Source organism: Equus quagga, chromosome 2 (genome assembly GCF_021613505.1).
Source record: "Equus quagga isolate Etosha38 chromosome 2, UCLA_HA_Equagga_1.0, whole genome shotgun sequence".
In the NCBI taxonomy this organism is placed as follows: domain Eukaryota; kingdom Metazoa; phylum Chordata; class Mammalia; order Perissodactyla; family Equidae; genus Equus; species Equus quagga.
Genome location: NC_060268.1, coordinates 142,317,533 through 142,333,506, shown reverse-complemented (window position 1 = coordinate 142,333,506; position 15,974 = coordinate 142,317,533). Strand labels below are relative to the sequence as shown.

General features: G+C 36.1%; 1 protein-coding gene across 2 annotated transcripts in view; it reads left to right on the top strand.

Moving 5' to 3' along the window:
• Window positions 1-15,974, top strand: part of PRKG1 (protein kinase cGMP-dependent 1) — a 1,186,718-nt gene that overhangs the window by 1,132,730 nt on the left and 38,014 nt on the right. For both annotated transcript variants that reach the window (XM_046653608.1, XM_046653607.1), the window contains exon 10: window positions 6,425-6,521. In XM_046653608.1, the coding sequence (XP_046509564.1) occupies window positions 6,425-6,521 (97 nt within the window). The remainder of the gene's footprint in view (window positions 1-6,424; window positions 6,522-15,974) is intronic.

Below are 15,974 nucleotides of genomic sequence, written 5' to 3'. Positions count from 1 at the left end.
ACTTAGTTCTTTTAATTTTAAAAATATGGAGGTTGGATTAGATGAGCTCCCAATGATGTTGATCCAGATTTTGAACTATGCTAGTATCTTAATATTTTGAGATAAACGCATCTCTAAAGTTGTATGATTCTCTACCATCTTGCTTAAAAGGAAATTGAATTTTTTGGAATAAGTGTAAATATACTCCAATGTGAAACATGCCCAAGGTTTCTTGTATTTAATTACTGAAACCAATCACTTATCAGCGACTGGTCTACCTATTTGCAAAGCAGAAGTAAAATATTCGTTATCCCATCTTCACAGAGAATCAAGGAGTATAAGTTAAATGAGAGAAATTTCAGAATTCTTGGAATAAACGTGCTTTCTAAATGCATAATACGTACATCACTATCATTCTCATTATGCAACAGATATGAGAAATGCAATTTTCCTGTGTATTCCTGTTGGCTGTATCTCCTCAAGGGAATGTATTTGAAAAATAAGTAGAACTATTTCCTGACTAGAGGACTCAAAAACAAAGATTCTGTGTTCCTGAAAACCACAATTTTGGAAGTAGAAAGAGCAAACTAATGTTACCTCACATTCCATGAAGAGGAGATTACACTTTCTGGAGAAAACTGACATAATGAAATACTTTAGATTCATTAAGTTTCTTTCAAACTTTCTATTTCTTCAAGTTTTAACCACTACTGCTAAAAGAATAGTAACTATACTGGTGACTATACTTATATGCTTTACGGCCAAATAAATTACAAATTGCCCCTTTTTGTTTAGCATTTTAGGAATAGGGTTTTTATGTTTAAAGGGATTTTTTTTTAACCTTATAGTAATAGGGACTTTTGTAAAATGTTTATTTGAAAAACATGATTCTTTCAACAGGAAGTAACTCCCTATACAAACTATAAAACGTTTCACTCTGTTTTCCAACGAAGTCAAAACATTCTGCTGTTAAAGTTTAGTTATCAATGAGACTTTTTATAAAGTGATTAAATTAGTAAGAGATGATTGATGACTAAATAAAGACTATCCGTTTTTATTTTAGTGACTAAGCTTATTTAATGCCAAACGTTTGAGAATCAGAGAAATAAGGACATGTGCCTACTTTTAACGTCCACAAAGTTAAAGCAGCACCACGAGGCAATAGTGCCTGTAGTTCAAGCCCAAATCACCTCTGTGTTAAATATACAAATAATTATTATTTGTCCAATTTCCAATTCCTTTCTCTCTACATAGCCACTTTTCTGGCTGAATTTTTATTTACTTTACCAGACCTACCACTTACTCAATGCACCAAGCTTTATTAAATCAGTAACTATTGTGGCATAAAATCCTGTGTACTAAATTAAGTGTTTACTCAGTAGATGGCCAGCATTATATCTTGCATGTATCATAGACCACTTATATATATTTTGTGCTTAAGGCTTACTTTCTGAAAATTTTAGCCCCTTTTTAACTATTTCTGTAGATATTTCTTTATAGATTGCAAATGCTCTTTGATCACATAAAAGGTGAAAGAGGATTTCTAGGCATTTATCTGAACATTTAAGCAAGCTAGGATTCTGACAAACTCTCTACAAAATTTATTCTTATTTACTTAAGTGTATGTTTGATGATACTCTACAAAGGCCTAAACATTGAAGAAATCAGAACTTGGAAGTACAAAGTCATCAACAGAGCTAGGACCAAAAGCCGTGAGCTTTTGTCTGTATGCTATGACGCTTTTTTGTATTGTTTCTAAGTGCAGAGTAGACATTAATTGATTGAATCTCATCTTACCTGTTACAATTACAGAATTGGAAACTTGGTCATAGATGAGAGTCTGCGTGTGTTTACTGAAACATTTTATTTTTATAGATTTCCCCAAGAACTGATAAAACTAAACTCGACAGAAAATAAAAATACACCCGAGAGCAGATGATCCCAGGCAAAGCCATGGTAACTGACTTGCATGTGGATTAGGAGATGCTAAGGCTTTATTTGATTTTCCTTGGAGACACTTAGAGTAGACTTCTGAAGCTAATTTGGATTATAGATGAGCTGGGCTAAAGCAAATAGGGCCACATTAGCCTTTTGTTCCATTGGTTCTTAATTACTGGATTTTGTAGCGCATCTGGAACCATTGTTAGATTCCTTTAGATCCTTGGCCCTTTAAAAATGCACATAATATTTTCTGCTTTTTAAAATAATGCTGAGTTATTTCTGTTATTGTAATATCACGGTGAAGATAAAATTCTAATTTCCATACATTTTTGTACTGGGTTGCATCATATGTGGTTTCCAACATGTAGGGAGAAATGTTCCCTTTTAAATAATAATGGTCATTCATAAGGTATAAAACTCCATTTGCTATTTTGAACTGATGACAGAATTGATTCATGGATATATGGCAACGACAGAAAAACAACTGTGGTGAATAATAAGGGACACCTGATTCTTACTCCTTGACTTTGTAGAAGCTGGCAATATTGAAAGAATTGGAAAAATAAAAAATAATGGTGATTATCAATTTCCTAAAGAAAGTGAGTATAATACTGTACAGATATGCAGTTTTAGGGAGAGAGAGGTTGAGATTATTCCACTACTGTTTTTTTGTCTCCAGACTATGCATCTTCACACCTGCAGCTTTACATTTTTATTGCTTTTGGAACCTCCTTTGGTGTGTAAGGAGAATTGAAAAGAGGAGGTGAAAATCTAGGCAACTTTGTTCCTTTTTAGCAGTTCTGAAGAGAAAAGTTCAGTATTTTGCCATTTAAAGAGTACCCAATATGATTAGCAATTGTCTGGATTCTAATCACCATAGCCCCAAGTGAATCTTACAGTTGGGCACGTGTGAGAAGTGATATATTATCTCTGTCTCCTTCACCCAACACACTGATTCTCTTGTTGTGCAGTGATTTTCATGTTGTTAACCTAGTTTAGGGGTTTGTAAGCTCTTTGAAGTTACAAGCAGAAAGGATATGTCAATATTTGCACTTTTCCGGGAAGAAGATCCATAGCTTTCATCTCATTAAAAATAACAATAATATTCTTTTAAAAAATTGGTATCTCAAACTACATTAAGGAGCTTTAGGAAATATACTTTACACTCCTTGCTAGATTTTAAGCAACAAACATCAGGAACTGTATTTCTTACCGTATTTCCCTTAGTGTTTGGCAACTGTCTCGCTCATAAACAATGTTGCACAGATGGATTTTAGAGTTGCATTAAGCTGGGCCTAATTCCTAGGACCAGTACCTCATAGCAGTGTGTTAGTTAGGAACTTAGGTTACACATTTACCTCCTTCAGGCAAAAGAAATTTCTTTACGAGAACAACAGCCATTTACTGAACCAATTTATTTAGTCCTCTTCCCCATTCAATCTTTTATCACCTTTAAAGAAAATAGAACGATAGAACGTAACTGATGGATTCAAATTACCTTCAAATAATTGCTGAATAAAAAGAAAGAATGAAAATGCCCCTCCAAGTTATGCTCCATACAGGTGGTTAAATACCTGAAGAGGCGAACTCATCCACAGTTTAGTTTTCTTACAAAGGTCCCTTCAGTTGGTGATTTCCATGTTAAAAAAAAATGTTGTTAATTCAAAAAAGGGAAGTGTACAGTCTCTGGGATGAAGATGTAACTCTTGTCCCTAAAAAGTAATCTAAATGAGAAAAAAATGCATAGAAAATATTAAGAAACAACATTTCCTTAGTTGGAAAAAAGAAACTACTATGGTAATATTCCTGTATTGTTTGACTTCCCAAGAATCAGGACCTGAAGCAAATAGGAACAGAATGGACGATCAAGAGCATGATTATCTTAAGGACCCTTCAAAATGTTTCTCACCAACCACTAGATAAAATCGTCCAACTAGGTACTGTTTTAAAAGTTAACCTCGTAACATTAGCAAAATAACTAGCAAAGATTAGCAAATGTTACTGATCTCTTTGCATTAAAACGTACGAAATATTTTATTGAACTGTAATTGGTGCCTCCAGTGTAGGGGGCAGTATATATTTCCGTGGATTTTAATGGCTACATAGAAAATGTCTACTATTTAACATGAGATTTAAATGTCCATCCCATTAGTTAAAGCACTATCAGTAATTAATCTGATAGTATAAACAAATACAATCAGATAGATATAAACAAAGTCAAGAGGATTTTGCTGTAGAAATGCAAACACAAAGTAACTACCTTACAATTTGGCATCCTGTATCTGCTTTTTTAAGCAATGTTTTTTAAAGCTGTATTCGCTGTTACACAACTATTGTTCATTCCTATAGACAAAGGACCAGAGGGGCAGGAGCCAGGGCCAGTTTATAGAGCCCCCAACACTCTTGGAAGGAACACATCACCCCCAAGACTCACTGGGCAGTTGCTGATCTCCTTGGCTCATTTTAATCTACCCTAAAATTCTTATAAGGTTTCTGGAACCTCCTGAGGCTTTCAGAGGGGTTAGAACTATGGTTCTCAACTCTTACTGTGCAGCAGAATCACCTGGGGAGCTTTTTTAAAAATACAGACGTTTGGGTACCACGTCCAGAGATTTCTGATTCACTTGGTCTATGGTGGGACTTGACTGAAGTAGTTTAAAGATGCTCAGGTAGTTCTGATGCACAACAAAAGGCTGAAGATCATTTCTTTAGATATATTTCCAGCCTAATTTCACAAGGCTCAAATATAAGAATTTTAGGATGTCTTCAAGAGTTGTAAGTAATAACACCATACTTTAAATATATAAAATGGTATCAAAGTGTCTTAAAGAGTTTATCCTCTTTGCACCTGAGATTTCTAAATCCAGCAAGTGGATAGGATATTATTCAAAATGATCTCATTAAGATTTTGATTAGCTAGACTGCCAGGAAATGCTTGACCACATACAAAGTGTCACAGGGTCTGATTCCAACAGATGTCCTTTTTAAGCACCTGTTGGAGTGAACTCTGCCACTGGCCCTTTAAATGGGATGGAGTTTTAATTTTCCAAAAGTAGCGAGCCAGTTGGAATGCCAGAAATGCACATTTGCTGCTTATGTTCCATTCTAGTAAACCATCTCCTGAATTACTCTGTTGATCTCTCGATTGTGTAGTTAATGAGAGAAGTCTACAAATACCATTACGATTGACCAGCAGCCTTGTTTATAGATGTTTGTTAGAGGGAGTTGATTTCGTATAATCAGCCAATAATGAAAAACAATGCTGTTTTTACCATCTCCTGAATCTGTCAAGAATTCACTTGTTAAAAGCTAAAACTGTAAATTGGAGAAAACTGAAACTCACCTAGAAAGCTGTTTCATATTTCTCCCAAATGGAGGGTCTAAATTTGTGTTTGATTACGATGAAATAGCTAAAATGTTACACAGCTTAACACCAAACATGCCTGTGGATGATTCTATCCCAAAACTGACATAAACAAGCAGTGTTAGTATCATTATCTCATGTGTGTTCATCATGTCTATCTATAGCATAGCACTGCATCAGGTACCGCCTGGCTGAAGGTCATGGGTTCCACATAGCTATTCAAATACTTTATTTTTGAAACAGCTGAATTACTCTCTGACCTGACTTTAGTGAGTGGGAGGATCATCTTCATCTTTATGCCTTCCTGCCCTTTCTAAAAATAGTAGGGCCTTTAACAAGGAGATATTTTAAGCAGCTCATATTCACTTGTCTCATCAGAAGAAGCTTATTTTGGCCACATGCATGTGTCAGATTTGCGTGTATGCATAGTTAGACTTTTCCAGCGTAGTCTACGCTTCTTTGCATCACTCAGATAAGAAACTTGCAAACAAAGACATTGGGATTACTAGCTGAGAGTCAGTGGGTAAACGTAAATGAAGGGAAGACACTTTTTAGGAATGTGAATATGCTTCCGAAATCATCCATTCCAGACATTCGCACATCAGTCCTCAGCTTTTCGGATCTGTTTTCATAAAACCTGGCCGTGAGTTCACTCCAGGGACCTCAATGATCTTGCCACTTTTAATAAATACTTATAGGAGCCACTGCCAGCCTGTGGAGAAAGGAAACTAATGAGAAACTGCCATCCAAAATCTGAACGGCAAAAACAAAACCAAGCAAAACCAAAAAATCTAAAACCAAACCAAAAAAGAACAACTCAGACAATCCGTGCTCACAAGAAGACGCGTAGAAAAAGCCCGAGATGTAACTTTGATTTGGTAACTGGATTTATCAGTCACATGACTGGCATGCAGTGGGTACTTTGTATTTTTCTACTTTGAAAAACAAGTGCAAATCTATGTTATTCTGCACAACTGGGACCAAAAAATTATGAGTGTGAGAAAACACAGACTCTAAAAGCAAGATGGAATTTCAGCAGGTAAACCCTGTTCCGCAGTCATGTCATTCCGGTACAGTTGTACGTGGTACTCGTGTTTGCACGTCTAAGAAATTTCCATTTTTTCGCATCAAAAACTCCAGATATGAAGCTGAAGCTGCTTTCTTCGCCAACCTGAAGCTGTCTGATTTCAACGTCATTGATACCCTCGGAGTTGGAGGTTTCGGACGAGTAGAACTGGTAGGTGATTGTTCTTTAAATGCTTTTGAAAGCCTCTGTTCTCTTTTCTTCTTTTTTCTCTGGATTAAGATTTCTCTCTTCTTTTCTCTCACATTAATTACTAATGTTTCTAAATCAGTACCAAGTACTTTCACATCAGCATGTCAGAGTTTGCAGTGAAGTGGGCTATGTTATATAGTCAATAAACTAAAACTAAACACCAATTTACTTATTAGAAAACCTCTCCGCATTAAATGAATGGTAAACACGTTTACTTGGTGAGGAGTCACAAAGCACTTTAGCCAGCTGATTTTCTGTAATCTTTACTTCCTTAGTTCTGAGCAGTGCTCACCAACTTAATTATGCACCCTATCTACAATTACAATAATTCAAATGTAAATTTAAATACATATAAAGGGAAATAGGATATATACATATGTGTGTGTGTATATATTTTCATAAAGATCCTTAGCACTGCTTTAAAACATCAAGTAAATGGTGTTATTGTAGTAATTCTGTGATTCTGTAGTTGCAAGCACCTATTTAGATTATAGTGCTAATAGTTTGAATATGTTATAAAATTTATTTCACATACTTTATATATATACAGCTAAGTGCTGAGGGAGATGATGTACTTGTGTATAAATTAAACATGTCTCATGAATGAGGTATAAATAAAATGAAAGCATACTTCATTGGGCCTTTGTTTGAAATATGAATTTCAAACTGACGTAATGCAACAAAAATTTTAAAACAGTGTATTCTGGCGACTGAGTTGCTGCATTCTAAGACTGTGTGGCTATCAAGCCTTTTGAGAACGCAGATTAATTTCCACCTCTCTGCTGAACGTGGAGGAGGCCCTGATACCAGACACCAGTACAGTATGTGAGGAACTCCCTGAGACTGTGTACAGTGCAGTAAATAGTTACCGTTGCCATCAAGGGACAGGAGAAATCCCCTTCCATAAAAGTAGATTGACCCAGAGCTATTTTTGTCATTTGTCCGTTTGTGCCGCAGTTGGGATTTCTGACTCTGACAAAAAGATGTTATTTACCTAAATATCAGACAAGAAGGTTTTAAAGCCATAACATGTTTTATTGAATTTGCCTTATGCTTCCCTTAATGCTGGCTGGAGATATGATAGGAATGTGACTTCTGACTTGACAGTCACAGAGTGCCTCTGAGGATCCTTTTCAGTTATAGGAGTAAAAATCAAGTAAGGGCCTAAAAGGCCCTTTTGCTTTTCTGAATCCTGCCAATTAATGCAGTCATAGATTTATTTTTCAAGAACTTTGGTTTTGTGGCAGGTTGTAATTATTCTATAGGTAATGAAGATTTATTAACAACTTTATCTGTGAACAGTTTTGCATTGGGGGTGTTGGGACTTATAAGCAGGACAGGGTATAACTCCTTGCCATGAAGGCTTATTGTCTGATTTGTTTATTCACATAGTTGTATGTGTCTAAACCCCTCTCTGGATGAAGCCGTATGAAGGACAGAATTCCCCAGAGATTGCTTTTGCTAGTGTTTGTTATAGTTTCTTAAATATTGTTTTTTAAAGACTATGGACAATAAAAATGCTGTTCTAGTTGACCACACACACAAAAAAAATCACTGTTATAACTTTGTGGACACCCAGAGGTCTGAAAACTTTAAGCTGTGAACCTGTAAGTTACCAGTGAGATATTTTATGAAATGTAAGAATTTACTTAGGAATTTTGAAATATTGAAAATAGTTCACAGACACTGAAACCACTTAAAGCTGAACAATGACATGCAAGCCGATAGTGAAAAGCTTCTAGAAAATTCCCTCAAAACTGTAGGAGGAGGCACAAACTAACCACAAAATTAGGGAATATTCAATATGGGCATATAAAAGGTAATGCAGTTTAAAAAAACAAAATATGTGTTTGTGTGTGTATGGTGTCTGTGTGTGTCTTTGTATGTGTGTGTGTGTTTGAGTACATACATATTTGTATATAATCTCCATCCCAGGAGAGATACTAGATAATTCAGCCTAATTTTCTTCTCATGGTTATGATATTTTACTCTTTTACACAGATGTTTATACTAATGAAAACCATAACCTCAAGGATTACTTTAGGTTGGAAATATAGCCCAGTTTTAAAAACTTTAGATAGGTTGATGAATGATAAATCCATAATGGGTCATTAGATAGAACCAGTCCATTAGGAGAAGAGGCACATGTCCTTAATCTTTGAAGTGACATCATCTTGTGTAATCTTGTGCTTCTCAAAACACACCATTGAATAGTCAAAATACTCAGATTGCCTTCACTATTCAATGTGGACGAGCCATTTAAGCGATCATCAACACCCTAGAATTCATTGCCCCCAGGTTTTACCACCTACGAACTGCCCATCAATTACTGGGTATGAAAAATATTCTTTTCTGTGAGTGTTCATTTTTTGCAGGTTTTCAGTGATGCCAGAGTCGGGAATCTGGCCTCAACACTTCGACTGTAGTTACACATAGTTGTAATAGCATATAGTGAATCGCTATGAAGACAGTGGTAACTGCACAGAAGGCAGCCGTGTACCTTTAGAGTGGTACCCACACCATTCATAGTTAGGAGGAGGATCTAGGCAGAGCTCAGTTCTATTGTGACACAGCAGATTGCTCTTCACTCTCCTCTGAGAATGATGCATGCAAGATAATTTTGTCGATATTATAGAGTGCTAATGTGTAAGCACTCAAATGGATTCACTTCACTTATGTCTATACAGTGCTGAGTATGTTCATACCAAGTATAGAATACTGATACCTTGAACCTACCAATCCTTAGTTTAACAATAATGTTGATCAGGTAAATGATATTGCAAAAAAATACCACAAGACACACTTTAATTTTATGATAGTAATTTTTTTTATTTTCCCAGGTGTAAGACTATAAACTCTTGAATGGTATGATGAATAGGAGATTTGAAATTTCGACCTCCATTTCCTGTTAGAACTGAATTAGGAATGCAGTTTCTCATTGTTGTTTGACATACAGATTACGTCTGTGCTATTCCACATAATAATATACCCTTCAAAGACTTCTTAGCGTCTCTTAATTTTTATCACTTATGTCAATTTAGATGCAGGAGTATTTTTCGGTCAGGAGAATTGCTAAATAATTTATTGCCAACTTTTGGAGATGAGAATATAATTTTGGCACATAATAGAAACAAATATTTGCTCACTGATGAGACCAGCAGTGTGAAGTAAAGGTCTTATATGAATGGGAATTCTGCTCTTAAGTTATTCAGTCTATTTCATAAATACATTTAGCATAACTGATTTTGACTAGTGTAATGTCAGACATGACCTATTCACAGCTATTACCTTTGGGAAGTCATTTGGATAGCTTTCCTTTCTGTTATCTGGCATATACCATATTTTCTGCCCATGTTTTTTATTTTGAAGAATGGACTTTCCAATTTATTCAATGCTACCTGTTTACAGCATATATTTCAGAAGACCGCATTCTGGGGCCAGCCCAGTGGCATGGCAGTTAAGTTCACACATTCCGCTTTGGTGGCCCGGGGTTCACCGATTGGGATTCCGGTTGCAGACATGGCACTGCTTGGCAAAAGCCATGCTGTGGTAGGCGTCCCACGTGTAAAACAGAGGAAGATTTGGGCATGGATGTTAGCTCAGAGTCAGTCGTCCTCAGCAAAAAGAGGTGGATTGGCAGCAAATGTTAACTCAGGGCTAGTCTTCCTCAAAAAAAAAAAAAAAAAGACCACATTCCGTTTATCATATCACTTTTAGCAAAAGAACTCAGCTCTCTTTTTCTGTATGATTTACTCTAAAACTCTAAGAACTGCTGTAAGGCATCTAGGTAATACTCTTAATTTACAGGGTATAACTGTAAAATAAGGAGATTGATTTTACAAATCACAAGTGAAAATTAGTCCCATTGCTTTATGGTCACATTCCTCTTGTCAAAAGGTGCTTGCTTTTCAGGAGAGATTTATACAAGTCAAACTTCTTTGTAACCTGGCAATGCTATCTGGTGGTTGCTTTAAATATGAGATATTTAATCTATTCAGCAATCCAATGTTTCTTTTACCAGAGCACAACACTTAGATAAAATAAAGGACAAAGATATGGAAGACATAATCTCTATCTTCTTGCATTATATTCTTTCTACGTCATTTATTACATATTTTTGTAGCTAGTTGTCTGCTGGGACATACAAAATTTGATAGAAAATAGCTGCTGCCTCAAGGGACTCTCACTCTACTGGGGCAGGGGGACAATCCTGTAAGCCGATAAGTAAACCCATAATCAAAGTCTGAGCAGCACGTGCTTGCTGCATCGAGGAGCAAGACTTCCTGGAGGAGATGGCACTCCCAAGACAGAGGGAGAGTTAAGACATTGACATAATTAACCTGAAGCATTATGGTGCACTCTTGCAAAACGAAACTACTGCAGGATAGTTTATCAATAATGTTTATTAATATTGATATTACTTCCTTACCTAAATAGTCAAGACTTTCTTTTGAACCCTGCTTTCTAATCTTTAAATTGCTTTCACATCCAGTATATAATTTTGCCTTTTAGAGCTATCCTGGGAGGAGAATACAGGGCATGATGCACATTTTACAGAAGTCAAGAATAATGCATATAAGTGACCCGAGACCACATGGTCATTGGAAGAACTGTTGTTATTGCCCAGAACTACTGATTTTTTAACCAGAAGGATTTTCTATCATTCTGGCTTTTAAAAATATTTATATTCTTATTCCTACCACCATTAGCCACCACCATGAAATTAAAGTGTTGCTTCATTGTCACGTGTAGACCTTTGTTTACAAAAATGCTTCTAGAATTCAAGAACCTGGATTAGCCTTAAATCTAGAATAGATGCTATGATTGTCCATTCTTCACCTCTTCTTCTGTTAAACCTTCAAAGGCTCTCCCTTCTCTTAATCCTTTGCTGCTCCTATTTTAGCGGTAAAATGTCTTTGGAGAAAAAAAATCAGAGTATAATGTGGTAGCTGAAATCCAGAACCCTAGAATTATACGTTTTGGATTCAGATCTTCCCAGCTATGTGTGCTTAGTCATTTGCTTCCGATTTCTGAGCCTCAGTTTCCTCATCTCTAAAATCATGTTAATAATAGGATATGTGACTCGCAAGATTGCAAAGATTAAATGAGTTAAAGTCCCCAAAATAGTGCCTCGCACACTGTAGATCAGTAAGTGTTGTCGGTGTTGTTACTATTATTAAGATGTGCTGATGGTAACTATCTATTTATCATTTCCAGCTATACTCATAGAAAAGGAAGGGAATGGAAGAATTGTACTCTTTTTCTCCCATTGCTAGGCCAAAATCTGAGAGTACAAGCATCTTTCTCATGTAAGAAAGGGCCTGAGGTCTTCAAATGACCTTCAGTGATAGCTTCTATTAAATGCCCAAAACCACTAAATCTCTTTACTTTCTGGTCTGTCATGAATGGAGATGGGAAACAATTTTCAATCTTTCTCACATTGAACCTTTGTGCACCTGAAGTAGCCTGCTCTTATGTATCCATTTCTCTTCTAAATTGTAGCGCCCCACCTCTTAACCTCTCAATAGGAAATTGTTTTCGTGCAGACTGCTGAATCGTATCCAGTTTCTCCACAGCCTTCTTAAACCATAGCACCTCGGTTGGGCATAATAAGGTCCCGGTTATTGCCAAGTGGAGTACAAAGGTCACCTCACATTCCTTCTGTGCTACAGTTGGATTGCCCAAGAAGCGGCAAAGTAGTAAGAAATTGCAAGAACCATTATTGCCAAGTGGAGTACAAAGGTCACCTCACATTCCTTCTGTGCTACAATTGGATTGCCCAAGAAGCGGCAAAGTAGTAAGAAATTGCAAGAACCATGCCACATGCGTCAACCACATCTGGGTAACACGGCCTGTGTGTTGTGCATACAGGCCTCCATACCACCTTCATGGCATTTTTCCCAGCTGCTTGGGCACTATGCATCGCCTGCAAGCAGCCCTGGAGGGCTATGTAAACCAACTGGACAAAAAATAGAAACTAAGAGGTGATTAAGCAAGAAGTTAAGTGATAAGCCCATTGCTCAGTCAGCAGAGTTTTGTTTCATTATTATGAAAGGCGAACAGCTTAGCTCCACAGGGAAACCCCACATAAGACAAAAACATTTTAAGAGCCTCTTACTGCCAAGCCACACGGCAGTGAAATAGAATAGCTGTGGGATGGCTGGGCAGCACTGCCGTTTGTGTCCACGGTGATTTATGCTGCACAGGATACCCAGGGAAACCCCACGGCCCCAAGCCCTTGTCTGCTCTGTCACCAAAGTGAGCAAGGACTTTGAGTTGGTTCTCAAAGTCTGCCTCATTTTAACACAGCTTTTCCCTAGGCAAACTTACTTGGTGTATTATTGAATACGTCATCTCGTTTTAAGTTTATTCTTCAAAAGAATAAAAACTGACACAAATATTAACTGTGCTAAATAGCATTGATTTCTAAGAAAGTAGGTCATTCAGATAGCTAATGAAAATCTAATTCAATAAACACTAATCGAGCATAATAGGTACAGTCACAATATACTGCCACTCCTAAAATATCTGACCACAAAACAATTTCTAAGCAGAAATCACAGATAGTAAAATCTCTCTAGTTTGACATATGCAAATAAAGTAAGATATGCGTGACTTCATCTTGTTACCGTAGAATGTATTTCTTTTGTATGTTGATAGTTGTATATTGATAGACTTAGACTACATGAATGACAAGAAATAGAACGCTTTCTTACACGTCTTTTGAAATTATAGAAATTATATAGTATCTATTGAAATGAGTATTTGTCTTTAAAAGTGTTTGAACTTAGTGACCTACAGTAAAGTAAAATGTTAACAATTCCTCCTCCAAACTTGCATGTGAGCCTAGAAAGATCAGTGTAAATCTAGAAGGCACTGGACATATCTTTTCAAGGCTTAAGATAATTGATGATAAAACAGTTTATCCAAAAGTTACACTTTGGTCAATGCTCGCTGTTTTATTTTCTGTGACATAATTGATTTTTTTACCCAGTGAATTTATGGGCACATCACATTTAGCAAAAATGTATCCATTAAAAAAAATCCCGAAATATTTTTTATGGGATATAGATATATCAGAGCTGATTTCTGACCTCAAGGAATTTCTGCCTTCTCCTAAGTAAAGAGATGAGATTAACTCTAATGAAAAATAGCAAATGAAGTCCTTTTAGTATTTTATTAAATTCTAAACTATACAGAAGAGTTCTCAGTATTTCAGAAAGAGAGAGAACTTTTGGACCTGACAGAGGAAGTAGAGAAGGCTCTAAGAGGACCCACGACTCAAGCCAGCGCTTAGAGAATGGGTTGGGATTTAAATGAACAGATGCGGAAGGGCCATTTCAGGCAAAGGTTACAACACAGAAGGCCACATGTTTTCACAGGACACCAAAGCAAGTGGCCTGACTAGAGGAGAAGTTGTGTGAGGGAGCAATGAGAAATATAATTAGTAGCTGATCGATAGAGTATAACTGTATTATATTCTAAAAGGAGGTTGGACTTTAAGGCATGAGGCATTTTTAGGCATTAGGTCAAGTGATCAAAATAAGTAAACACAGACTCAGTTCTGATCTTGCATCCATGAAATAAAAGACTACACTATAAGGTGACTAGACAGGCTATTTTTAGGTGGCACTGCTTCCAGAAATACACATCATAATTCGTCTTCTGAATAAGGTAGTTTGCTTTGTGCCAAAATGTATTCCACATCCCTGAAAATTTTTGTAAACACTTTCAAAGAGAGATCCCTTCCATAAGAGGGAAAAGCAGTCCCCTTGTGTATATTAGCAATGTTGAAAATAGCCATGTACTTTTAAATAAAATTAAATGGTTTATCTTGCTTTCTGGAAATAAAAATAAGCAAGATAATTCTGTATGTTTCAGTGTAGCTCATCAACTGTATACATTTAATTTATTGCTAATTCATACCCTATCTCTCATATTAATATTCCGGGTTGCCATTGACACATGCCACATATTAGTTTTAGCACTGAGCCGTGAGATCAGGAGCTTTTGTGGGCCAGATAGCTTGGTTCTTAGTCCCTAGCTCCGGCCAGCTGCCTTGCAAGTTCACAGGAAGAGTGAGGAGATTATCAATACCCAAAAAGTCACAAATAAGCTAAACCAATGGGAACCACTGTATAGTCATGGCTGCAATCTCGGATTCCGCATCCACATGAACAAAGCAGTTTAAATGTTTAATGTGACTATGTTTCATAGAACAAGTTAGCATAAGCAAAAAACAGTAAATACGTGTTGAACTAGCTTAACTACATTTGAAGTAATTTATATTTGTACAAAATCCTGTGAAAAATTTGAAGGATAAAAACAACAGATAGGAAGAAGTTATTCTATTTTTTTAATATCAGAAAGGCTGAAGTTTGAATGCAGCATATATTAAGACACTGAGACCTGATTATAAGCCGTTTGTTTAAAATTACTCCAGTACATAACAGTTAAAAATTACAAAGTTATTTATGCCTTACATCTCAAAAGCATGACTAGAATGCAAAACCTTTCATGAGTTAATCTGATCACATCTCAAAGAGTTGAATTTTGCAATATGATTCTATTTCAACTCATTTTAAACCTTCACAGTCAATAAATGAAAGAAATTGAAGTGTCGACTTGTGATCCTCAACTCCATCTATGTGAAGTTTCAGGTCACAAGTGTGCTTTGAGTGTTAGAATAAGTTAAAGTATGTGAAATGTACAAGTGATCAATTTAGAAGTGTGTAAACAAGTTTTAAAACTGTCACAGGTAGTATCTTTTTTATGTGAGTGAGATTCTGCATAGAAATCAGATCTTGTGCAGGGGAAAGAAAATTTTGATTATTTGCTGAAGGAAAACAATTTAAAAAGTGTCATAAGTAATAAAATCACAAATATTAATTGTAATAATCACTACAAAATGAAATAAGGTTTATTTAACACAGGTACTGTAGGGAAGTGAAATGGTCTATTTAAATTGCACATTTCAGTAAACAATCTTGAATCAAAGTAAGTAATTTTTTGAGTCAAAACGAATCAGTGGTAATTCCTTGAGGGAAATCTCAAGTGTTCTTTGATTTGTCAGTGATTTCTGTAAAATAGTCCAAATCTTTGTTCAGGCCGTAATTAAAAATAGGAAGTGTGACATCTGTTTTCTGATCATCCTCCAAATTGAAAGTTAAATGTCTTTTTAAAAATTAAAATGGAAACTATCTCCTCTATGAAAATAACTTTACTTGTCTTTTGATCAATTTGAATTTAATAATGTAGACACTTGCTGATATTTCTTGTCACTAGTTGTAGAAGTGAATTTTAAGTCTAAATACAAGTTAACGGAGCAAATGGGGTCATTGGCATTTTTGATGGGGGGGTTGAGGTGAACGTGGGAAAGAAAACAAGGGTGGAAAGCAGAGAGTCTCTCTCTTG